At 44.2% G+C, this 26,414-nt stretch overlaps 1 protein-coding gene across 1 annotated transcript; it reads right to left on the bottom strand.

Annotated features, from left to right (window-relative positions):
* Window positions 1-409: 409 nt before the first annotated feature.
* xkr7b (XK, Kell blood group complex subunit-related family, member 7b) lies at window positions 410-25,826 on the bottom strand. The gene is made up of 4 exons (XM_058051216.2): window positions 25,116-25,826; window positions 5,770-5,969; window positions 5,047-5,266; window positions 410-4,667 (listed from the first exon to the last, which is right to left on the bottom strand). Exons 1-4 carry the CDS (start codon window positions 25,745-25,747, stop codon window positions 3,863-3,865), a joined length of 1,857 nt encoding a protein of 618 aa, XP_057907199.2. The 5' UTR covers window positions 25,748-25,826; the 3' UTR covers window positions 410-3,862.
* Window positions 25,827-26,414: the final 588 nt, after the last annotated feature.

The following is a 26,414-nucleotide window of genomic DNA, read 5'->3' as shown; positions in this document are numbered from 1 at the left end:
AGTCAGGCCCGGGACAATTAGGAATATAGCAAACAAATGGAAATGAAAGAAGGGGAAAAGTCTGGAATGGCGGGAGAAAAAAAACCACAATAGACAAAGAAAAGAAAGCAGACCGAGAAGACAGATGGAAAGATGGAACATTGCTTGTTTGCTCGCTGGAGACCGAATAAACATCTTCAGGGTGGAGGGAGGCCGAGATGTGCTGAGATCAAACGAGGCGGCCCGGAGGGAGACACTTTGCTGCCGCCTCTGGAGGGAAGGCTGGAAAGGAAGACATGAGAGCGGAGGAAGACGTGTGGGGAAAGCTGGAGGAGCTCCAGTTGCATTCTGGTTACAGAATCCTTCAACCGTGTCCCACATACCTGTACGATGTCAAATTATTACAGTTCAAATATATTTATTGTTATTATGTATGTATTTATTGTATCAATAAAAAAAACATGCCAAAAACGCACCACGTCAGTGGAATAAGACGCAGACACACGCCCCCTGCTGTTCAGCCATGTTTACTACAGTAATTGTTCCCATCTACAGTTATCAGCACAGCTTGTTGAGCTCTTTTATAGTTTTCTCATTTAATTATAACACCGTCAGGAAAAAAAAATCCCTTGCCCACACGCACACTTCACAAACAACACACACACGCACACACACACACACACACACCCTAGTCTGTTATGTACATACTGTATAGACGCAATGAGTAAAAAAAAATCTACTTTGTACATCTTCATATACCAAAGACATGGCCACCGAGTGATTAAACAAGAATGAATGTAAGTATAAAACAAATAGAAAAATAAACATAAATACTTGCATCAATTAACAGAATGCTATTTTTTCCGTAAAGTTCAAGTTATTAATAAATAATCACCACAGCAAACACCACAGGATTGGTTCGTTAGCCAAGCCCCGCCCACAACTTCTGTACATTAGCGTATCATGTCTCACATGATGGAGGGGGGCGGTGGGGGCGGCATAAGAGTTTGCAGCACCATAAAGTTTCGTCACCACAACAACACTGATGTCCAACTTTTCAGTCTCATGTGTCATGTGACCCCCCTCCCCCCGACTGTCTGCCATCGTTATGTACATTCTCAAAGATGACGACCCGCCTCGGGAGTCTCTCTTGCGTTCACACTGGCACAGAAAGCGATAGTGAGACATTCCACGCTTATCCACCAATGATGCTTCATCGCAAAGACGTCTTTTTTGCATTTTTTTTTTACATACCATTTGTCTGTTCAGGGAACTACTCACCCTGCGTCAAATGAGGTGGAATTATGCCAAGATGGCGACTATCGCGGGTGGTCAGTGTCCGGGTAAGGACAGTGCACTGCACTTATGTACTCAAAAGCTAAGTATAAGTACGCAAGTGCGCCAACGGAGACACTCAGCACCCTTGATAACGGCCATCTTGGCTATGTAGCGGAAGGCGAGTGACCACCAGAATATTCCAAACGTAAAAAGCAGAGAGGAAGAAGACGAAAAAGCGAGTGACTAATGTGATGGTCATGACAGGTAAACCTGGGTTTTCCAACGCACCAGTTTTTGTATGAATTTTCCTATCAGGAGCCAGGACATTGAGGGGATCCGATTTGGTGGCTGCAGGTTTGGGTCTCTGTTTTTTGCGACTTCAGCGGCCTGGATCTTCGACTTTCACCGGATTGTTTCGCAGTCGAGTGTGAGGGAAGAGAATCAGCTCTTCAAAGTCTGAGTTTATGGTTGTCCCTCGGAAAAGGGTTTAGTGCTATTGCCGAGTCGGCGATGAGATCCTGCCCCAAGTGAAGGACTTGGAGTACGTTGGGGTCTTGTTCTCGAGATCGACTGGCAGACTGGTGTGGTGTCAGCAGTGATGCAAACTCTGCATCGGTCCGTTGCGGTGAAGAGGGAGCGCATCCCAAAGGCAAAGCTCTCAATTTAGCAGTCCATCTACGTTCCTATACAGGACCTATGGTCAGGTAGGAACCTCGGGGAGTGAGCCACAGGACAAGATCACGAGTACAAGCTGGCCAAATTAGTTTTATCCATAGGGTGGCTGGAGAAGTCCTCTGCGTTGTGAGGAGCCAGATAAGGTGGCTCGGGGATGTGGTCAGGATACCCTCAGGACGAATGCCTGGTGTTCGTCCAACTGTTAGGAGGCCTCAGGGAAGACCTGGGACATGTTGGAGAGACTATGTCTCAACTGGCATGGGAAGGCCTTGGGATACACGGGAGAAAATGGATACAGTAGCCGGGGAGAGGGAATTCTGGGCTTCCCTGCTTAGGCTGAGATGGATGGATGCACGGACATTATTTGGTATGGGAAAAAAATTGCCTCGGTTTTTGTATGTTTTGGTTTTGACCCTAACCCTAACCCGACGAAAACAGAGGGACCAATGTCATTGATTCGGGGCAGCACGAAACCGCAAACATTTTCACATTCAGGAAGAAAGTGTATTCAGTATACTTACTGAAGTGTATTGACAGAAGTATTGTTTTTTTGAAACTTGTATGGACATTTCGACTCTGCCGAGCGCTTGGAGTCACTGGTCACCTACGGTAACTACAACGTCTTCTACGTAGCTTATATCTGACATTTGTATTTACTGGACTGTACAACAGTGTGAGGTGGCTCAGAGCTAACACTGGACATCACTGCCAGGCCTTGGTCATGTGACGTAAACACTTGTAGCCTCCGCTAAGCTTCAAGGAGATTCCTCTCAGACCCCGTCACAGCCTTTTAGAGGTCGTTAAAGGTTGCAAGGAACGTGCAATCCACTGGAGGCGTCAAAAAAAGAATTGTTACCATCTGGGTTGTCTCGGTGAAACTTGGTCTAAGGCCAGAAGCACAAACACAATCTTGCTCAAATTGCACACACATGTGCGTGTCAGTCCTATAAAGGTGTGTACCGAGTTTGGTGGTTATTGGGCCAAACACTCTAAAGATACGGTGGGTATTTTGTAGAGCACATTGGACTCTGTGAGAAACCTTGGGGCTTAATAACGGCATCACCGTGTCGTCTATTTGTAAGAAAAATAGTAGTGAAGGCAACACCATAGCGGTGCATGTTTTGACAAATTATCACACTTTAGCGAGCAGCAGTTCAACAGTACGAGCTAACACCATCCCGTGGGGTGTCCCAATTCTTCCACATGACTACAAACCCTGTAGTATGTAGAGAAGAGGGTCGTCTTGTAGTCAGATTAATAGCTTAACTCCACATTTGCTATCCATTTTAACACCAAAGCCAAATTTTCATCAAACCAGCCCCTTCCACACTGGCGGTCAAATCCGGCATTTTTGCACCTTTTTGCTGCTGCGTTAAACACGGAACGTGGGGGCGGCGGGGTTGGCTTGTTTGTAAGAGAATCTCTGCCCTGTTGTGTTGGAAGTACACCAGACACTGATGATGACGTCATGTGATTATCTGACTGTGGGATGTTTGTATTGCTGTGTGCTATGCCACCCTTGGCGTGGTTCTGTGTAAAAGGCAAAGGCGGATAAATGCCGGAGCCGTGTGAGAGAGGCTGTGTCAGTAAACACCACAATAACTGCATGTGTCCCCGCTAACCTCGGAACTCTTTTTTGTTTTTCTAGGTTGGTCTCCACAGTCCGAGGTGTTCATGCATCGTCTCGTTAATCTCATTGTGACGGTGAAGAATGAAGTCCTTTCTCCTTCATCGGTTCACCAATGCCGCCTTATCCTGGGCCGGGTCACCCTTTGCCACGATTGCGCTTCACATTTTACTGTCACGTTTTGACGGCCATTTTTCGTGTAAAAATAGTTCCCCGTCTCCTGGCGTGGGCAGTCTGTGCACGGCCGAAGGCTATGCCTTAATCCCAGACTATGTTTCCAAACTGAAAAGCTCCGTGGTTGGCTTAAACCGTGGTCTCGTACTCAAGCACCTCTTTGCTTCCCATCATGCTACTCCTGTATTGTATCCTGGGACTGACCGCCGACGTGGTCTCCAGAAGTAGGATGGTCTTGCGGAGACGGCGGTCAATAAAGTGGGCATCCCAGGCCGGATACCTTTTCCTCGGGAGGTCGATACGGATCACAGGGCCCTCCTGTGAGGAGGAGGTCCTGTGGAGGAGTGCCGGCGAGGACGAAGGGGACGGACGTACCTGAAAGACTGGCAGGCAACTGTCCCGATCCCTGTCCCTGTCCCTATCCTGCTCACCTGGAATCATGTCCCCTGTGTCTTTAGTCCTGGGCAGAGTCCTGGGAGGACTGGTGATCACCATGTCTGTTTGTGAACCTTGAGAGGGGGTGAGGCAGGCATCGATGACGCCAGCCACGCCGCCTGCAGCCACCATGCCCTCGTCCACACACCCTGCCCAATTTGTGCCCAGGACCGGCCCGTCCGGGTGCAGCCAGCAGTAGTAGACTAGCATGAAGAAGGTCCCCAAGGCGAAGCTGCAGGCCACCAGGCACACCACCACCAGGGCGTAGGAGTCAGAGGTGTGGGGGCCGCGGTAGGTGTACCAGGCAGCCGTCAGCGCCACGTTCTCGGCCAGCGTCACGGTGTAGTAGACGGTCATGCGGAGGCGACTGGGCCCTTCCTTGACGTTGAACCAGCAGAAGATGTAGATGATGCCAACCACCATGTTGTAGATGATCTCCTCCCACTTAGACATGCAGAAGTCCGTCTCGCCTTGGATGATCCAGAAGGTCATTATACACCTGAAAGACCAATCGAACACAAACCTGTGACTTGTTAACAAACACAGCCGGTGTTTTTGTGGCGTCCAGGTCATGCTAATTCATCAGGGTTTCATTTACAACTGGACTGGTTGCTGAAGACATTTATGGAAATTCATCCCTTGAAGGACACTCCTACCACAGGCGTGAATATAGAGACTCCTCCAGAAGTTGTAGAAGCCTTTTGGATCCAGAATGATACTTCAACAACCAAGAAGCCCAGTTGCCTAATATTTCAATTTGGTTTTCATTTGACTGAGGAAGCCACAGACACAAAAAGCAAGGCTGGGCAAAGTCTAGATGAACAAGACAGAAGAAACGCTGAGCAGTACTTCTGCTGTTCTGCCAGAACGGGTCTTACCAGTGACTGACAATGAAGATTCCAAAGTAGAGCTGGAAGACTGAGGCGAAGAGGGCGAAGGCCACCGTCCTGGCCCCGATGGTGAACAGGTGCCACAAGATCTGGGCGATGACAGCCTTGTAGGACATGGGCAGCTTGTCATCTCGTGAGTCCCTCAGAACTTTCTGGTAGGACGCGATCATCCAGGCCAGAGACACAAGGGAGGCCGAGGCTGACAAACCTGTGCCCAGAAACCACATGGACCCGACTACTTATACAAGAAGGTGCTAAAAATGATCTTACGTTGTTCTACATCTAGCATTCTTGTCTTCAAGTCTTTGCTGGGTGTTTGGGTTAGTGATTTGTTTAGGGTGGGTTTTGATGTTAGGTTTAAGTCTAGGGTTATGGTTGGGTTTGAGATTCGGCGTCAGCATTAATAGAGGCTTAAGGGTTTAACGGTTAGCATAGCTTTAGGGTTAGGGATTTATGTCAGGGTTAAGGTTATGGTTAGTGTTAGAAATTGGCGTAGGTATGATGGCGAGGTCAGAGCCTGTATCTTAGATACCCTTGATCCCACAGCCACAGGTAGGTTCACTGGGTTTGGGTTCATGGTTAAAGATGGAGTAGCGCTGTGATGAGGACAGGCGATTAGGGTGAGAGCTTGAGGTTTGGGTTAAGGTTCTTAAAGGTTTCTGACACATATCGAGTGTAACCTCCGACCTCAGCTCCCTGCGATGGCCTCACCTTGCAGCGGCAGGACTGCGTTTCCGTGGATCATGATGCTCAGCTGGAGGACGAGCTGTGGTGCCGACTTGAGGAAGGCCTCCAGGAGGCGGAGCATGGTGATGTCAGCGCTCTCGAACATCAGCCGCCAGTGGAAGCGGTGGCGGGAACTGTCGCCGTGCCAACGACTCTGGGCGCCCAGGTAGAGGGCGTGGATGTACCTGACGAAAGAAGGTATGAGCAAGGTGACGACGCCCATTGGCCAACGTTGGTCGGAGGTCATGTTGTGGTGTAGAAATGAAGCCAAGGAGAATGAAAAGTCATTTTGAATAGAGAGATAAGAATAACACACATAACGTGTGGCTCTGCAAATAACCTGCTAGCCAAGCACTGCCTGCCGCTATCCCGTGCCTGCCTGCGCCTCCACTCTATTGTGTCGACTTGTACAAATCCATTTATCTCACACTGGCTTATCTCTTTATTGATCTATTGGCTCGTCTCGCTTTCCAACTGTCGCTTTTCTGAGACTTCTCTCCCTCTTAGCGTAAAAAGACTGCCGTTTACCGCCCGACACGGTGGAATATTGGGAATTTTACCCCAGCTCAGAGCTCAGTGCTACTAGCAATCCCTGTTGGGAACACGGCCGCTGTTCCGTGTGCTAATGAGGCGTGTTTGTGCATGTGTGCCTCCAAGAAACGCTATTGTGTACATATGCACTGTAGGCACCTCCGTAATAGATGCCACATCACATGCAACGGAACCCTGAGGAGAGCACAAACGTTAGCAACACCAGCATAGCCTTGTGAGCTACAGTGCTAACATGACATTCACACTTTAATAGCAACATCATGCTAGGTTAGCATGTTCGGCAAAGACGAACACAACATTTACGGTTATATTAAGATGTATTAAGAAGAAAAGCTGTGATTTTCCAAGAATAAAGAGAGCAACATTTCTGAGCAAAAAGGTTGGAATTGGACAATAAAGTGGCCCTTGCATCCTTGCATCAATATACAGCCTCCCTTATCGAGGGCCCAAGTGGAGCTTTGTGTTGAACTGTATCTGCTCCGTCCATCATTGCCTTTACTTTTAGCTTGTTTGCCCTAACGATGCCTTTCTTTCTGGGTCAAAGTCAACACAGTCAGCCTTTCCTTTCATTTCTCCTCGTCCAAATGACCAAGTCCTCCTTTTCCGCGTTGCATCCGCCTCCAGCGTCCAGATCGCCCCCACCCCCCGTCCATAAATCAGTGTAAGCGTCACTAGTCACTGAACTTTACATCAAATTAATTAATTTACTCCAAAGGGGACGGGAAATGTGACGAAGCGGGATTAGAAAGCAGGAATGGAAAATAAGATTAGCGGTGAAGAAGAAGAGAAGGCAGCAGATTTTTCAACACTTTTGGACTCGCTTTGCTGAGGAGTGCGGATCAATCGCTGTTTATTATGCAACAATCCGCGCACTACCGCTTTTCGCCACAAGAGGGTGCGTGAACCCACATCAGCTGGTAACCGCGGGTGGTATGGAGGTTGACATACGTATCCTTTCTACCTACCTACAGTACACTATAAACTAGTGTCTATATATGCAAATAAATGTTTTTCAGCATGAAAACTGAAATTACATAGAAACGACTGAATAAAAGTGAAAAAATACAAATAAATGCAGTACTGCTTAAAGAAAAATGACAAAAATATAAACAAAATGGCGTAAATAAAAATTAAAGCCAATTAAAAAAAATAATACAAATGACTTAAGAGAAAGTGTAAAAATCCCAAATAAAATAAAGATGCTGTAAAGTGTACAAAATAATTATAATAAATACAAATAAAATGACGACTCCAAATTGTCCATATGTATGAATGTGAGTGTGAATGGTTGTTTGTCTATATGTGCCCTGTGATTGGCTGGCCACCAGTCCAGGGTGTACCCCGCCTCTTGCCCGAAGACAGCTGGGATAGGCTCCAGCACCCCCGTGACCATTGTGAGGAAAAAGCGGTATAAAAGGAATGAATGAATAAAATGACTTGAAAGTAAAAAAAAAGAAAAAATATTTCAATGAGTGTAAGAATTAATGGAAAATGAAAGTGATAATGGGTAACACTTTACAATAAGGCACAGAAAATAATTAATAATAGTACCGTAAAACGGGGTTAAGGGATGGCGGGGTAATAAGCGACAATTTTTGGGAAAATGTTTTATATGTAATTCTGCCTTTTCATGTTAAACAGGAAACTGCTTTGTGTTGTTTTTTCAAAGAAGCAAAGATTCTTGAACAAATCGTTCAAAAAACATTTTCCCGAAAATTGTCCCTAATTACCCCGCCGTCCCTTTTAACCCCGTTTTACGGTAGTTAATAATTACATAACCCCTAGTCATCAGTTCCGCTGTAACCGGTGTGTTTTTGTGTACCTTCATGTAAACTGAGACTAAACAATGACTTAAACAAATATAAGAAAACACTAATAAAAAAGTGTCTTAGGACCATTCAAATGCCAGGATGTACTCTTGCTCAGCCTCCTTTATGTCTCCATTGCGTCAGTTGCTGGTGTCAACTCCTCAACAACAATCACAAGAAGCGGGGGTGGGGGGTCGTACGTGTTGACGAGTCGTCCAAGCAGGATGGCCTTTCACCACAAGAACCGACATCAGCTTCTGCTTGTGCTAAGGAAGTTAGCATATTAGCTTTTCCTTTGTATACAAAACACTCAATATGCACAAATAACATGAACCAAATCTAATTGTATCCATCCTGCATGTGTGTGTGTGTGTGTGTGTGTGAGAAAGAGACAGATCAGCAGTGTGGATGCTCATACGACTCGTCTTCATGTCACTGTGTAACCATGGTAGCGACGTGTTGGGAAAAGCTATATTGGACAGTGAGTCCCAGACACACACACACGCGCACACACACGCAGTGAGTTGGTGTTAGGACTGTTCTTGTTCTTGTGTGGAGCAGCTAAAATGTCCCTGCTAAGGAGAAAGGTCCTCCCAGTGAGATGTCAAGGAGTAGCACCACATTACCATAATAACACACACACACATACACACACACACACACACACTATAAATATCCATGTGCCACTCAAAGTGAATCAGTTGTCTATCCCCAAGCTGCTGTCCCACATAGCCACTCAAGTGAGCTGTGTGTGTGTGTGTGTGTGCTATTTTGAGCTGTGTGTTTGAAATCCAGGGAGAAGAAAGTGTGTGTGTGTTGTTGCAAAATAAACACGTCGTCCCCCTGCTAGTGATGCAGGCTTCCCTCAGGCCAATCAGTGCAGAGAAAACAAATGCAGCGCCCCCCTCAGGCCAAACGCCGGCGGCGCTTTCAGATGAATCATTTGACAGGATGTTAATCCTACTACTACCATATTGACCCCCCCACCCACCACACACACTCAGCTTTTCCTTATCAGGGGATTCTCTTGTTAATATTGGTTACACAGTAGTGGTGGCGCCCCCTGTGGTTAAGTCCTGGACTCCCCACATTTGACATCTCTCAATTCATCCGTGTTGGTTTGGGACCAAGGAAGTCCAACTCAAAAGGGGATACTCATGTGAAACACTAAACTAAATCTTTGCAACTTGATTGGCTTTATGAGGTGTTGGCTGGAATGTAGGTTAGCATCTTAGCCACCGTGGAGGCCAGTAAATGTGACATTTTATGATGCTTGAGGCTCGACACGCATCATCGTTAATGCAAGCAGGAACATCCCTTCACTGTACACTTCAACCTCTAACCTCCATCAGTATTTGCAGAAGCACTAATGCCTCCTTTATCGCTCTAAACTGGACACAGAGCCCACCGCCATCACGGAATTTTCACAAATAGGATTCTTTATTTATGAATATTAACAAAGTTACAGCATAGAAAACCAGCCGGCGACCTTCGAAATACAGATTTTATTGTTATTAGAGCCCTTTAGACATGAAATAGCACCCCTATATTCACCTTTTCACTCCTATTACCCAATATAGTAGACATAAGAGACAATCAGACATAGGAAATCTGTTTAGCACCTTGTAAACACAGTTGCAACGTTATTAGAGTCCTCTAGACATAAAATAGCACCCCTATATTCACCTTTACACTCATATTACCCAATATAGTAGACATAAGAGACAATAAGAAATAGGAAATCTGTTTAGCACCTTGTAAACACAGTTTCAATGTTATTAGAGTCCTCTCACCATGAAATAACACCCCTATAGTCACCTTTTCATTCCATAATATTATGAGAAGAAATGATAAAATGACGAGAAGCGGACAGAAATATGGATCTATTTAGCTCAGTGGCAGGGTCATGTACATCCTCAAGCAGTAACCGCACATGAAGCTGTTGGTGGCTCGGTGTGGCTCGGTGGTTCCTATTCATGGTTTTTCAACCCTGCATTTGAGAATACCTGCTACAGGCGAGTAAAAACAGCGCCCCTGCTGGTGGATCTTACTTGGCGTATTATTAGTCACACCAGTGGACATTTCAGATACTTTACTCTACACCAAAAGGACCAAATCTCCCCCACTTTTCTGACCTACAACTGTTGAAATGTCGGCCTGCCCTATTTCTGTGTTTGCGACGGCTTTCTTCCGGTCATAAGTGGTTGGAGTTGCTTGATTCTCGGCCAGCGAGGGAAAAACATTGTCATCTATCAACGGCATTTCCAACATGAAGCCGGACTATCCGCCACATTTCCACTACATTAATCATCAACCCACTAAATTTGAAAGCAGGGTTCGGCAGCTGTCCGGGAGTCCTCAGGAACCCTCGGGAGTGTGACCACTCACAGCGGAGTGGGCGTGCATGGAGGCGGACCGTGGGTGGAATCCAAGGAAACACAGCTGGAATAGGTGCAGATTCGGGAAGCTCTAGAAAGCTTCGTGTGAGCCCACAAGTCAACACGAAGGGCCCAAAATGACGACTCATCATGGCCGGCTCTTTCCATGAAGCTGTTTCTTCCTCTTCGGCGCTTTTTGCTGGATGTACACGTTTAGTTTCATCACACACACACACGCACACACATGCACACGCACACACCCACAGTGGTATGTTCCTGCTTGTATATTCCTCATTAGCGTCATTCACACTCGCCATAAAGACGTGAAAGGAGCGGCAGCTGTGATGAAGCGGAGACTAATGAAGGAATATTTTAGCCAGGATGAGTCTCCGCCATCTTCCTCGTCCTCCTTTCCTTTTTCTGTTTGTCCACACCCTCGCCTTCTTCATGCTCATTCCACATCCCAAATTAGAAGCGCCATCCTGGCTTTCTCTCTCATTGTGTACTTTTAGCGTGGACTTCCTGCCGCGACCCGCAGCACAGACGACGCTGGTGTGAAAGCTCCGGGAGGAAAAACGATGGAAACAGAATTACAGTACCACTTGGAAGGTCATTGTGTTGACTTCTTGATGTTTCTTCTAGCATGTCACATTTAGAACCCGACACAAGCAGTAGATATGAGGTCCACCACGTCCAATCATTTGGCTTTTGCCTTGGATATTTTAATATTATTGATGCTTTTGTTCCTCTCACGCTTTGCTGCTATTGCTATTGTGTTTAGGTGTTTTAGCATATTCCATACGGTGTTCCAAACGTTCGCTGCATGCTTTGACTGGGAAAAAGTGGAAAATGTAAATATTACATTTTGTAGCAGCCAGTAGTCCACATGAACATTTAACGTGATGATCGCACTACTTCATGTGAACATATGTTTTTGGGTTTTTTGTAATAAAAAAAATTCACTTTATTTGTATTTAATTGCTCATTAATTTATTTATTAAAGATTTTGTAAAAATAAACATTGAACTGGTTTTTATAGTTTTTTCCTTATTTTATTATTTTTTACATTTTAAATTTCAATGTTTACTTTTGTATTTATTAATGAATTCACTTACTTAAGTACTATGTTTAACAATATGTATTTTACTTATTTTTCAAAATATTTTTACATTCATGATTTGAATGTTTACTTGTTTTTACTTTTAATGTTTTCAATTTCCTTTAATTTGTAATTATTCATTCATTCTGATATTCATTAAAGTAAATTACACCTTTTTCGTGTTTTTCTTTTTATTTGTGTTTATTTATTGGTTTGTTCATTTATTTATCATAATTTATAAAATGTTATATATTTTTTAAATAAATACATTTTAAATGATTTTTTAATACATTTTATTAATTAAAAAATAAAATTTAGATTTTATTTGTTCTTTTATTTATATTGTTCATTCATTTATTTAGGAAATATTTCTTAAAACAAATTTCGACTTCATACTTAATATATTTCCTTATTTATTCATTCCCAGTTTAAATTTGTAGTTTTACTTTTCTTTTTATTTAGATTCTGTAATTCATTAATTCATAAAATATTTTTGTATTATTTTTTTTACATTTTAAATTTCTACTTTTCTATTTATTTTATTTGTATTTATTTATTTGTTGTTAATTTAACAATTGATTACATTTTATTTATTTTTTCCTTCTTTTTCCTTTTCTATGTCTTTTTATTTACATTTTTCATTCATATATTTATAAAATATTTCTCAAATAAAATGTTAATTTTTTTCAGATTTTAAATTAATATTTTCCATTTCTATTTCTCTTTGGATATTTGGATTTTTAAATTCATTTCTTTATTCATTTATATTTTTTAAAATAATTTTTTTTAACTGTTATATATTTTTATTCATATTTACTGATTCATTCATTTATTCAAGAACATGTTGTTCACCATTTTATTGTGTCATTTTTGTTGGGGGCAGTTTTGTTCCCATTATTGGGAAGTGTTCCAACGCCCCCCCCCCCCCCCAATAAAAATCCTCCAATTCCACCAATTCAACACAATCACTTTGGGTTGACAATAGTTCTACGATGGCCACAGTTTGACCCCAGAACAGACAATTCCTGCAGTGTATCTAAAAAGTCTCGGTGTTCAAGTGCTCTACTGTTATCTTTTCAGGCTTGCTTCAGAAATGAATAACAATAAATAACAATAAATAATAATAGCAATCAACGTGGCTTCCAGGTGGAATGCATCTTGGACCTGGGTGACGACACTGGACATGAGTAGGAGGAGGAGGAGGAGGACGAGGAGGAAGGCTGACACCAGGAGAGTGATGCAAAGACAGGCAAGAGCGGCGAGCCGAAGGAGAGGAGGACTCGGCTGCTGGAGGGCAGGCAGGTGCAACATCTTGGCAGAGAAGAGGTCGTCTTTCAGCGCTCGCTTTTCACGTCAAAGCACGGGAACTTGACATTCCAAGAGCGTGGACGATGTCATGCTACTTCACCAGCACTCAAAATAACACAATATTATTATTATTGTGCCTCTTCTTCAACTAAATTGTTGTCATGATTCTTTCTTTTGTAGCTTCAATAAAAAGTAGTTCACATGACTACGATAAAGTACTAGGAAGTAAAAGAGCGATAAATGGGATTCTAACAGCAAAGTCCTTCGAGGACGTTAGCATCTTCTCTTCCATCTTTCCTTTCATGCTCAGAAAACTAATGAAGCTTCTGTTGGATGCACAACATCCAAGAAGGTATCATGTTTTGTTTGGTTGGTCATAGCAGGAAAGGAGCTGACACTTTTGGGCCTCAGGACTGCCATGCTATGCTATGCTATGCTATGCTATGCTATGCTATGCTATGCTATGCTATGCTATGCTATGCTATGCTATGCTATGCTATGCTATGCTATGCTATGCTAGATCAAAATCATCTTTATTGTTTAGGAAAATTCTTTTAATAGGTTGGTCCACGACTCCGAATTGTGTTTGATGTTTCCGTAAACAATGTATCATTGTCTCAGTTGATTTCGTTGAAGACTTTAAATTGTTAACAGAAAATCTTCTATGACGTTAGTTCACTATGCAGCTGGACTAGCCCACAAACTTGTTGAATCCCTACGCCTTTCCAACGTTACTCGGTGGTGTGGAAGAGTAAGAAGAGCCAGCAGTAATTAACAGTTTACGAGTGTCCTAACTGTCTTTATTTAGTGGAAGTCATAGAGCAAAAGCGCTCGTCTGTGTAGCATTATAGCATAGAGGAAGCGAGGTTGCTAATAGCCTTTTCCCACCACACTTAGTGGCTCTACCCCAGTGTTTTTTTAACACGTGTAGTCCCGCAAAACACATTAGAGGTTACCCATGCCGTAGCTACTTAAGCTACTTACCATTGAGAGACGTCTTGAAGGAACTTGGACTGTCTCTACTTCCGGATGCGGTTGGGGATCCAACACAATATGGCTGGATGTTCAAAGCCCACACTTGAAAAAGATACATCGCCTTTATTATCAACTCAACTTCTATAAAGTTAGCGCCACAAGCCAGAACTCTTTCTATGCACTCGGCAGTGTGACCAACCACAGCAGAGTGGGCGTGCCTGGAGGCGGGCCGTGGGTGGAATACATAAAAAAAGACGCAGGAAATCCAAAGAAATCAGTTGAATAGGTGCAGATGGTGGAAGATCTAGAAAGCTTTGTGTGCTGGTTATATACAAAAATGTGTTTGTTCTTTATATTTGGTGCTCATGACTGAAATAAAAGCAGGAAAAACAAAATAATAATGAATGTGAGCAAAATGACTTCACTAACAGTGGGTGGCGACTTAAAGACCATGATAAAGATAATGTGGGTCCCACGTTGAGACCATTCCAAATTCCTGGCTTTAAATTTCTGCTATAAAAGACAACGTAAACCAGCCCAGTGGATGACGGCGGATAGATAAGATGGAATGAACGGAACAATCGGGTTGAATTGGCGATCATCGCCGGCCAAAGTTGGCTAAACCGTAATAGATGCATGCCAGCAGGCGTTAGCTTAGCTAGCATGCTCGTGTGTTTGTGTGTGCGCGCGACTCGGGCTCATTTCGAGTACATTTTCACGACGTTGTGTTCGGCTTCACAAGAGGAATTGGTATATTAGGTGAATATTTCCTTTAAAAATGTGAGAAATCGAAGCTGTGACCTTGGCAGCTGCATGCTGCAGGCCGCTCTTCTGCCTCCACTGTAGACACTGTCTACCGCTGCTTTGCTGCTGCTGCTTTGCTGCTGCTGCTGCTTTGCTGCTGCTGCTTTGCATGCGTCTGTCTGTCAGTGATTATATCCAATTGGGTCGTTTGATTATTTCCGCTGCAATCGTTATGGCTATCAGTCCAAATACCAAATATCCTCTTCCTCTTCCTGGTTGGCCACCATCCATCGTTTCCTCATCATGTTGGTCGCTCTGTCTTTCCTCGCCTTGCTACCCTAAGTGTGCTGCATGCCAGAGAAGCAGCCCCAGCTCTTTAAAACAAATATTATTGTCTCTTCTTTTGACTGGCGCTCAAACAACGGCTGTCGGAAACAAAAGGAAGGGCGCAAAACGACTCTTGCTGCCTTTCATCGGCGCCATGACGTTTTCTTCCACTGATGATTGGAGACAAAGCGGAATGATGTCGCACAATACAGCCTGTCAAGTGAAAGGCTGGCGCTTCATGTCCTGGTTCGAGCAAGCAGGAGGGGTGATGGGCATCGTCGTTCTAGGGTCTGGCTCCAACCATCGCTTTCGCACGGGGGATGGTCGGGTCAGGCTGGCATGGATTCTGAACCAAAATTAGAAAAAATCCAAGAGCGGAAATCTGACTTGTTTTTTCTGTCCAGTTTATCAAGATTTTATGATTTCATGATAATTATTTCCAGTTTTGCGGTTGACGTAAAATATGACATGCGTCTTTCTCCGTTTATTCGTACACCACATGAGTCCGGCGTCCAGGGTATGTTTCTACCACACAGAAACGCTGCTCAGCGTTGGTTTCAACTAGCTGTGTCAGTTTGTGCACTGTTAGCGTTATGTTCACACACTTGGCACGCAATTTGTGAGCGAAAATGCGATGCGTTGGCTGCCTATTGGCCCCGAGTGACGCCGTGCTACAGCTCTAGCTTCGTTAATTCTTCTATGCATGACAACTCCAGAGAGAAAGGTAAGTCTGGATTAGCTGCAGAAAGAGAATGGGCAAAGAGCAGGAAGGAGGCTTAAAGTAGAAAAAAGAAGCATCACTTCGGCCATTATGATCACTTATTCACACCCCCCGGCATGAATGCTTAATGCCAGCTGTGATTTGTCCCACATTTATGACCATCCCTGAACACACCTACTAAAATAAAAGATAATGTCATCTTTTACTGATGTGTCAATGGCTGTGTTGGAAAGTGCATACTACTCATACTACTTACTACTCATACTAACTCTTAGACCAGAGGTAGGGAACCTATGGCTCGGGAGCCAGGTAGGGCTCTTTTGATGACTGTATCTGGCTCTCAAGCATTTCTTACCAGAAAAATTTATTTTTGCTAACATTTTAAAGTAAACATCACAGAAATGACTGTTAAAAATAATCAACAACTTTTTTATGCATTTTAATTCGTCCATCTATTTACGGCCAACCATATCCATCTTTCCTGATATTTTCCAGCTCAAACACCAAAACTCGATTATTACTGGGTAATGCTGTAGTCTACCTCGGTCATTGAGATGTCAACATGTAAATATAAACTTTCCTCCTTTAGTCAAATAGTCACCTAGCTAAAGCTGCAGAACCAAGCCTTCTGGCAAAGATGGCCAAAAGAATGAAATATACTGAGTATGGTGCAAAATTATGCAGCAGCAGAAGTTGTATTAATGGCAACAAGTATTTGATTTATTATTAGACACTGTGCTGCTCACGAAAGTGTGCTGGCCACACCCCATTGGCGTGCGGTAGTGTGCCTGGTCTACACAATTAGAGCCCATTATCTAAAACTGTTGGTCTTACATAAAAATGCACAAATTTTATTGCATTCAATGTTTAAAAAAATGTATATGGCTCTCACAGATACACATTTTAAAATATCTGGCCTTCATGGCTCTCTTAGCCAAAAAGGTTCCCGACCCCCGTCTTAGACTATGCAGTGTGTCTACACTGGCAGTATGCCATTTTTGAGTATGTGAGTAGTTTCCGGATGCATACTGCATTCCCCAGAAATGTTGAGTATGTATCATCAGCCTACTACTCACACTCAAATTACCCAGGATGCAATGCAACAGGACGTCAGCGTTGGCTGAACAAGGATGGACCAAACGGCGGTGTCAAGCAGGATATATTGTGAGTTGGTTCGCTTCTTGTTTTCAAAGTAAAAGCAGTGATTTATCACTATGGTTTTTTGTATGAGAAAAGTAAGGGGGTGTTTTATTTTGTGAAAATAACCTGAAGTGCGTTGCTCACTTCGGCTAGCTTAAATTTTACCGAATTCGTCCGAACAAAATTGTAACCGGTTGGTATTTGGACAAATAAATGGCACACTCGGGATCTAAACGGCCACTTTCTCGCCTGATTTTAAAAAAAAATCAGTGATGTATTTAAAGAGTTTAGAGCTAAAGTGATATCAGCTTCAGCCTGTCGATTTCGGCTGGGGTAGGAGCGCAATGCATTGTGGGTTATCATGTAGTACGCTGTAGTGTAAACACTTTGCATACTGTCTGATGGATTGGAGTGTGGATAGTATGGGCGTGGAAGTATGTAGTAGTTAGTATGCGGTTTCCAACACAGCCAATGGTCTACTATTTCTTGCTAATACCAGCGCTGCCCAGAGAGCTGTTAGCGCTGAAATGACACAAGACCCGACATAGATGTTTAATGCCATGCCTGCCGTTAACAAGCAACACGTACCCAAATTTGACCTTGCATCTCCAACCAAACCGTCAGCCCAGAGACGGCTGGGTCCTTAGTTGAGACGCTAGTAGGCCTTGGTACCACTGTATGAACGTCCGAGTGCTTCAGTACCTTCCCGCTTCTCTCTGGCAAGTCAACGACGACGTAGACCGTGACAGTTCCACTCACAGTGGCAGGAGATGCAAATAACTGGGGTCTTGTCGCGAGAGCCATCTGCCAAGAATTGAAGCTTTCTTTCTCCATCTCTACACATTTGCTCCCGCTTGTAGCTACACAGTGACAACTACAGCGTTTATATGGAAATAAAATAAAAACAATAAAAACGTCAATATGTTGGTTTCATATGAAACTTGTATTGCTATGTTTGTATATTCCTGCGGTATAACTCTTGGGTGTTAAGCGGCTGTGTGATGAGTTTAATGTTGTCATGGCAGTGCATGACATGCTGCTGGTAACGTCCTTGTACACCAGCATGACTCTTAAGAATGTCAAAATGTGGCGTCAAACATGTACACTTCATAAAGTTTGATGACGGCGTGGGATTTTGGACGTTCCACTGTATTTGCTCCCCCCACCAATCGATGGCAAATACGAGGCGGCGTCCTGCGAAGCCACGAGGAGAAATATTACACTTCAGTCATGCGTGATGAATAAAAAGTGCTTCATTTCTGCCCTTTAAAGTCCAGCTGGGAGGCAAACGGGCCCGGCGAGTGGAGCGCTCCAGAGCGAGAGCTGGAGGCTCCGTCGCTGATTGATTGATGGGGCCTATTCCCGCAGAGCCTCATCTGTCACCAGGATCAGGGCGGGCCCCGATCCAGCAGCAACCATCCATCAAATAGAAGCAACACAGTGGAGGAGTGGAATGTACTCAAAACAACACAAATCTCTTTTCCTTGTGTCACTTGTTGTTAGCAGGCATGCTAACTGTATCTTCCTCAAAGCGAGTACTCGTTCCAGCCAGCTTCTTATTCTTGTCAATATTATTGGAAGTGAACAAGGTGACTGCATTCCCATCAGCAGTGTTGCTGGAATATTACTGTGCATATTTAAAGCACATTCATGTATTCCCAAAGAATATGAGCATTGCTGGATTCATCTTTCAAAGTATCAATGCATGCATTTACACCACTGGAATGTGAAGTGAAGGTTCCAGTACAGCAGCAGAATATCAATGCATGCATTTACACATCGGGAATAGGAACTTAGGAACTGGAATGTACTGCATGTTTACTGCACGCACACACACATACACACACACACACACACACACACACACACACACACACACACACACAGCATGGAGGTCACAAACTTTGGTATCACAAAAAGGCTTCTTTCATCATGGTGTGCTGCTCGCTTCCTTTTACACTATGAAATTAAATGCTTATGAAATGTTATAGGGCGGCATGGTGGTCGAGTGGTTAGCACGCAAACCTCACAGCTAGGAGACCAGGGTTAAATTCCACCCTCGGCCATCTCTGTGTGGAGTTTGCATGTTCTCCCCGTGCATGTGTGGGTTTTCTCCGGGTACTCCGGTTTCCTTCCACATTCCAAAAACATGCTAGGTTATTTGGCCACTCCAAATTGTCCAATCAATCAATTGTCCATAGGTATGAATGTGAGTGTGAATGGTTGTTTGTCTACATGTGCCCTGTGATTTCCTTGTGAGGAAAAAGCGGTAAAAAATGAACGAATGAATGAATGAAATGTTATGAAATGCTTTTTAAATTAGTGTAAACCTAAGAACCAATTACAGGCAGACGTTATGAGGTAGTGACGGGAGACTCCATCCTTTTACTAACTGCAGTGATGCACTTGGAATCGGGTACTTGATACACCGAGTTGTACGCCCAGTAGAAATGCATAGAAAGTCAAGTTGTAAATCAAGTACTTGATTCACTCAAGTCACCCATCACAGAGCATATGAAATCGTGAATCAGTTGCCCGAGTTCATGCTCAGCGCATTTTACTTAGAAACTCACACATGCCCAACAGGTTGTGAATCAATTACCCGAGTCGCCTGTCACAGAGCGCATGTAGAAACTGCAAAGTGTGCAACACGTACTTGAGCAATGTGGAGAAACTTGGATATTGTGAATCGGGTCCAGGAGCCACTCGAGCCACCCATCACAGAGCGTGTGCTTGAGTTGCGAGTTGCAAAGTTGTGAACCGCGTCAAGTGTTGAAACATACACCAGATCACGCCTTGCCGAAGCATCGTCCTGCTGGAAAATGTTGAGTGAATGAACTTTCAGTCGTGCAGTAACCGCAGCACTCAGACAGCGCCATCAAACCGCTTTCTATTGATGTTCGCAGAAAAGAAAGACATTATTAAAGCAGAGAAAGGAAATCTGTCAGCAGGCTGGGATCTACGAATAAGGTTTGACCTTATGGGTTTTGTCACATGTGATGCATGCACACCACACAGCGACGTGACGAGTCTCCTTTCTTCAGCAGAACGCGTCCCTGCGACGTGAAGCAACAGCGTTGCGCATTAAAGCGTGGCATCTGAGGCGTGCGAGTGTGCCGAGCGCCTCTACATCTCATAAAAGCTGCAGAGAATTACAGCTGATTTCCTTCGCTCTGCCGCTAATGGGCTCCAAAGCCATCAGAGTTCATTCAGCAGCAAAATAGTTTGCCTTTCAAAGTGCGTCCGCTCCTCTGGAGATTGAATTCCAAAACGCTAACGCGGAGGCAATTCTGACGGCGCGCTTCATTTGGAGCAAAAGGCCGTAAAACGAGATGAACTTTGCCGTTCGCGGTGGGGATGAGTACGTTCTTCAAGAGCATTAAGTGGATTTCTATGGGAAGAAAAATACTACCAAACTACAGTACGCTCACATATCATCAGATTTTGCAAGGATGCTCTATCTTGCTGGCGTAGCGATTTCCAATCACGTCCTCCTGTCTGTTCATAATAATACTGTCCTCTTACTTGGGCCAACATCGCTATCGATTTAGATGTCGGGGCCAATGATTAGCAGGGAGAAAATATGTCTAGCTTCTGTTGGTTCTATCTGAGCCAGCCTCTGCCATACCTGTAGGCAGTGAGAACTAGAGTGTTCAAAGACACACACACACACACACACACACACAAGGCGTGTGATTGACAGCTCCCCAGAGGGCCGCAGTGAATAATTCAGCAGCGTCTGACAGACAAACATCAGTCGGAGCATCAGACAGGCAGGTGGCTGCGGATCATCAACACTTTCCCCGCAGGCGTCTTTTTATTCATAATCAATAACTCTATTGAATTTTACATGAAGTTCTGTGCGCCCGGACGGAGAGGCACGCCCTTTTAGAGACGCGCACACCGGCCGCGGGAGTCCGTCACGGGTCAAAAATCGGGAGCGGTGTGCTGTCGCGACATCTTCGCCGCCCAAAAATAAACCACAGCTTGGCAGCGGATCAACTGGGATTGTTTTAACTGGATATTCTGACTACATTCTTGTAAAATTGCAGCTGTGTTTTTTCCACTTCCACTGTTGATTTTCACTTTATTCCCACAGTATTTTGACTTTATTCTGGTATCATTACAACTTTTATGATCTGAATAGATAGTGGGTGTACCGAGCATGAGAGCACTAATTGTTCAGATAAGTGTCTACTTGTGAAAATGGGTAAAACGCTATGATGCTAACAATAACATTCTAACAATGATAACATGCTAACATTAACATACAATACCCAGCATGGTAGAAGTATGTGTGTGCGTGTGTTAATACTTACGAAAATGTCAAAAAAGCTATGCAATTAGCAATGCTAATGTTAGCATGTTAAACCTAGCATGATACCAGTAAGTGTCTGCCAATGTTAAAACGAATGAACATGTATTAAAATGCTATTGCACTAATGTTAGCATTCTAGCAATGCTAACATGCTAACATGACCATGCTATCACTGTGCAACATAACATTATCACAGTAGCAGAAACACATGCTAACTATGCTAACATTAACATGCAATTAATAAGCATGGTAACTCTAAATGTCTTCATATTTTAATATTCATAAAAACAACAGGAAATGCTATGATTATCATGATAACAATGCTAACATGTTAATGAACACCCAGCATGGTAGAGATAAGTGTCTGCGTGTGTTAATACTTACCAAAATGTAAAATGTAAAAATGCAACTATGCTAATATTAACATCGAACTAACATGCTCACACCTGAGCACCAAGTCTCAGTCTTAAATAGCTTTCTACTCATGAAACAGCTAAAATGCTATTATGCTAGTGTGGGCAAGGGTTACACTAGTACGAGTGTTAATCAGTTTGACCTAGCATTAAACCTAGCATGATAGCGCCGAGTGCCTGTCAATGTTAAAACTAATGAAAATGGATTAAAAGGATATTAAAAGGATAAGTAGCATGGTAGCATGGTAGCAATGCTAACATGTTAATGTGAGCATGCTAGCACTTGCTAGCATGGTAGCGCATGGTAGTGTTTCCATATTTTAATACTCATTAAAATGAGGCTAACATTAGCATTGGTTTCCACTGATGAAACAGCCATATAGCTGCAATGCTAATGTAAACAATGCTTGCAGTATGTTAAACCTAGTATGATGCGCTAAGTGTCTGCCCATGTTAAAACTAATAAAAATGGAGAAACTTACTACCATGCTAGCACGCTATAAATGCAAAGATGTTAAGTGAGCATGCTGGCACTTCGCATGATAGCATGTGTTTCTGTAAAAATGGCAATGATGGCTACTATGCTAACGTTAACATGCACAATAGCATGCAAGCTAGCACTAATTGTCTTCATATTTGAATACTCATTAAAATAAATAGATAGACTTCCTTTATTGTCATTGCACAAAAACACAGCAGTGAAATTGCCAAAGAAATGTCGTTGACAAAAATGCAATGAGGCTAACATTAGCATTGGTTTCCACTCATGAAACAGATCAATTGCTACAACGCTAATGTTAGCAATGCTTATGTTAAACCTGGTATGATAGCGCCATGTGTCTGCCGACATTTTTTTCCTGCATTCCAATGGACTGAATGAATGAATGACAATTGAGGATGCAGTAAATAAAAAGAAATAAAAAAAACGGGTTGCTTTGTTATTTGTTAAATGACCGTCAAGCTCTCGTTACCCACGGCAACCACATTTTAGTGAGTCTAAGTGACAGGACGGTGAAATTAAAATGAAATGTGAGGGCAATAATGTGTGCACACACACACACACACACACACACACAGACACACAGAATGATGAAGTGTAGTTGGGCTGCCAGTGGTCCATCCACTCTGGCTGATTATCAGCAGCAGTACCACTGACTCGGCACAGCCGCCGTCGGTCCACCCCGAACCGCCACAGGCAGCCCCCCTGTGGGAGAGCCTGATTGATCTGGTCTGGCACAGGGGAGGGGAAGCCCTTAAATTGCCTGAAAACTAACATCATGGCCGACTACCACTGCCACTGTTTCTTTCTGCTTATGTATGATTGGAGACCGACTATGCTTGGAATGTAAGATATCTTTTCACAGAAAGCCTTTTTCAAGAATACCATGGTCTGTGTGCCTTGAAAGATGAGTCCAAATCATGAAAAGTGTCCCGTGCCAGGTGGGATGGCTTTTGAAAGATGTCTGGGATTGAATGAGTTAAGGGCCACACAGGTGTAAAAAAAAGTGCAGCAGGGTAACAGCCCATCATCCAGAATCCTTGAGCTAGCCCTGACTTCTGACGTTTTATTGGGTTACTTATATTTGGATTTCACCTGTTTTATGGGTTTTATGGGATTGTGCATTTTTACACGTTTTGCTTTTGCTGTTTTTCTAAGAGTTTTTGTTTGCTTAATTGTATCTCTCCTTTTTACTCTTGCTAGTTTTGTAATGCTTTTTTGTTATTCTATTATACCTTTTTGCACTTATGCCCCTGTGTTCTTTTTCCTGATAGCCATTTTGCTCTCTTTTTGCATTTGCTGTTTGCTTTTTGTAACTGTATTGTTCCTTTTTGATAGATTTCTGCTCTCTTGCTACGTTTTGTAATCGCTTTTGTATTTATTGTTTATTATTTTACTCCCTTTTGACCTTTTTTGCAGTTTTTGTAATTGCTTTTTGTTTTGTGTATTATGCCATTTTGCTTTTTGTCATGGTAGTGTGCCTTTTTGCTGTATTTTTGCACTTTTGCTACTTTTTAAAATGAATGTTCCTTGTTTTTGTTATTGTATTGTTCCTTTTTAAATTTTTGCTGTTTTTTATAGTTTTTGTTTGCGTTTTGTAATGATACTGTGCCTTTTTGCTTCTTCTATAGCTTTTCTGTGATGACTTTTGCTTGTTTTGCTTTTTTGGGTTTATGTAATAGTCTTGGTCTTTAAATTGGTTATTGCTCTAATTGCCTTTTCTAATTGTGCTGTCTATCTCAGGACCACGGACAGCTCCCAGACTGCAGGACGCGGCCGCTGTGCGCCTTGCCATGGATGGGATGATAAAATGTTCCGTAATATCATGAAAAAGCAAAGCCGGGCCGGTGGGATGGGTTTGAAAAGCAGCAGATAGAGAGTGAAACCAACCAGATAAGAAGACGACGTTGAGGAACTGTTGGCAGTGTTGTGTTCAGGCTCACGGTTAATGTGCATGTGTCAGCTTTTGTTGCTGTTGATCATTAATGCTCTTTATTACAATCTCCGCACGCAATTACGTCAAATCCCACATGCTCGCTTTGAAAAGGAGCTGGCATGCAGGTCATCTAAGGGTGTAAGTTCACCTGAGTAACCACACTGTGGGGCGGGGTCCATATGCCGCCCGCCGCGCCTTCTAAAAATCAAACATTTCAAGTAAACAACAGGCAAAGTGATCTTTACACACTCACTTCCTGTTCAGTGCAAAATAGACATGGCAGTATTACGATTATTATTATTATACTTTGACATCCAAGAACTTGGCTGGTCCAGCAGTAGCAGTACGACAAGCGTAACATGCAGGATGTCCAGAGATACTTTAAAGCACAGGCAGAGCTAGATGTGATTGTGGCTAGCTTAGTAGAAGCTTAGCCCCTGTATGTTTTACAACAACATGAAAGTGACGAGGACACCACCAAAATGTCGAAACCCTTCAAAGAGGATGCGCTGAGCGTTTGTTTCCTTTTTCTTCAGCTAAAGATGGTCTCAGGCGGAAACTTGTTTTGGCGCATAACCACTTCCCCATCAACGTGTACGTTCCATCCTGAAACGCTATCTCTACCACTTCCCCATCAACGTGTACGTTCCATCCTGAAACGCTATCTCTACCACTTCCCCATCAACGTGTACGTTTCCTAGCCAACTCATGGTCCAACGCAGTCACGTGACTTCCATAGCTATATTAGCTTTGAAGCTAATAGTGTCGCGTGGTGGTTCTTTGCAAAGCCACATCGCCAACTACTGGCCTGGCATGGACATTACACATCACTCCGACAACGTTGCCATCTTTACTTTTCACAAAACAAACAATGGTGTGGTTTTTTTTACTACATTGTCAAATACCTTGACAATAGTGTGGAACAATAGTGGTAGCTGGACACGCACGAACGCACACACACAGGCACACGCACACCAGCAGGGGTGTGCTGATGCATGAAGCGGACACGTGTGTGTTGCCACGAGCAAAAATCAACCAGCATGTATGGTGCACACACACACACACACACACACAGCTACATATACACATACTGTAGATCCACGCGTGTCCTACCTCCATACTTGTCCAAGCTGTAAGACGTGCAGCACCGACTGAAAGACCCACATGCACACGGTGCAACATCTCCGGGGTCGCCCGCCTCTCTCGGCCGCCGCCGCCGCCGCAGGCGAGCAGGAAGACGCGGCAGCAGCGGTGGCGTTGGCGGCGTTCGCCGCTGCCGCGCCCGCGCCGCGCTGGTCACTGTCCTTGGTGCCTAAAGCGGCGTCCCCGGTCGTCGCGCTTGCCGCTGCGCCGCTCGCCGCCCCTCCGTCCCCGCCGCTCAGCTCCGTGTAGTCGTACACGAACCACCGGAAACTGAGAACCTGCACGACGGCGGACGGCACCACGACGAAGACGAGGGTCAGGCCGAACCACCAGTAGTCGTCTCGCAGGTAGTAGTCGGCGGCCAGCCACAGGTCGGTGGCGCCGTCGGAGAAGAAGACGAGCAGGGCGCACAGCACCCAGCAGCAGTCCAGCAGCGTGTAAGCCTCTCCGCCGACGGGGCCGCGCCGGGGCCGGGCGGCGGCGGCGGCGGCGGCGGCGGCGGTAGCGGGGGTGGAGGCGGCGGCGTGGCCCGGCTCCGAGAGGCTCCTGGGCGGGTTGTCATCTTCCACAGCCACCGCTGCTCCATCAGACTTAGCGGCCATGTTGGATGGGGTAGGAGAGAAAGACGGAGGAGGAGGAGGTGTTGGAGGAGAGGAGGGGGCTGTCGGCGTGCAGCAGCTTAGAGGGATGACGTCATAACTAGCCTCATCATTAGCCAATTAAGCGTCAAGGAGTATTTCGCGTTCCTCGCAGCAGATCTAGGCTAGGTTGGCCCCAAAAAGATCAAGTCTGCAGCAGATCAATGCTGCATGCATCTTTGACGACATTCCCAAAATAATGGAATATTGGGAATACCACGTGTCTGTTTCTGCTGTTTTTCTTACATATATATATATGTATATAAATAAAAACAAAAACAGCTAATAGCGTCGCATAAAGCTGTACACATCTTCAGGTTAAATCCAGGTGATTACATGCTGGAGTAAAGGTCAAACGCCCCCTGGTGGACACCATCATGAGTTTGGAATTGAGTGTGACCGTCACCCCCCCAAAACACAAAACATATACGTTAGGCTCATATTGGAGACTCGAACGTCTGAAGTGATGCAAATGTCAAGAAGAAAAAGCATCTCATCTTTGTCATCCTTTTGCTTTTTCTTGCCATTTTTGCTGTTCTTTTTTATTTTGTTAATATTTTCTGCTGTTTGGGGCTGTTTTGGTGGTATAAGAGTGTCTTGCTGACTGTCAAGCAAGGTGGTGGGAGAGGCA

This window comes from Doryrhamphus excisus, linkage group LG15, assembly GCF_037039965.1.
Source record: "Doryrhamphus excisus strain RoL-2023G ecotype Guam linkage group LG15, RoL_Dexc_Guam_v1.1, whole genome shotgun sequence".
Classification (NCBI taxonomy): Eukaryota; Metazoa; Chordata; class Actinopteri; order Syngnathiformes; family Syngnathidae; genus Doryrhamphus; species Doryrhamphus excisus.
This window is presented reverse-complemented; position numbering and strand designations above follow the sequence as displayed.

Bases quoted from the DNA above. Each gene is read 5' to 3' on its own strand.
- xkr7b (XM_058051216.2), bottom strand. From the start codon at position 25,747: ATGGCCGCTAAGTCTGATGGAGCAGCGGTGGCTGTGGAAGATGACAAC. The intron at 5,970-25,115 runs GTAGGACACGCG...TTCTTTCGTCAG, and splicing joins CAGCTTGGACAAGTATGGAG to GTACATCCACGCCCTCTACC. The intron at 4,668-5,046 runs GTAAGACCCGTT...TTGGTCTTTCAG, and splicing joins ATCTTCATTGTCAGTCACTG to GTGTATAATGACCTTCTGGA.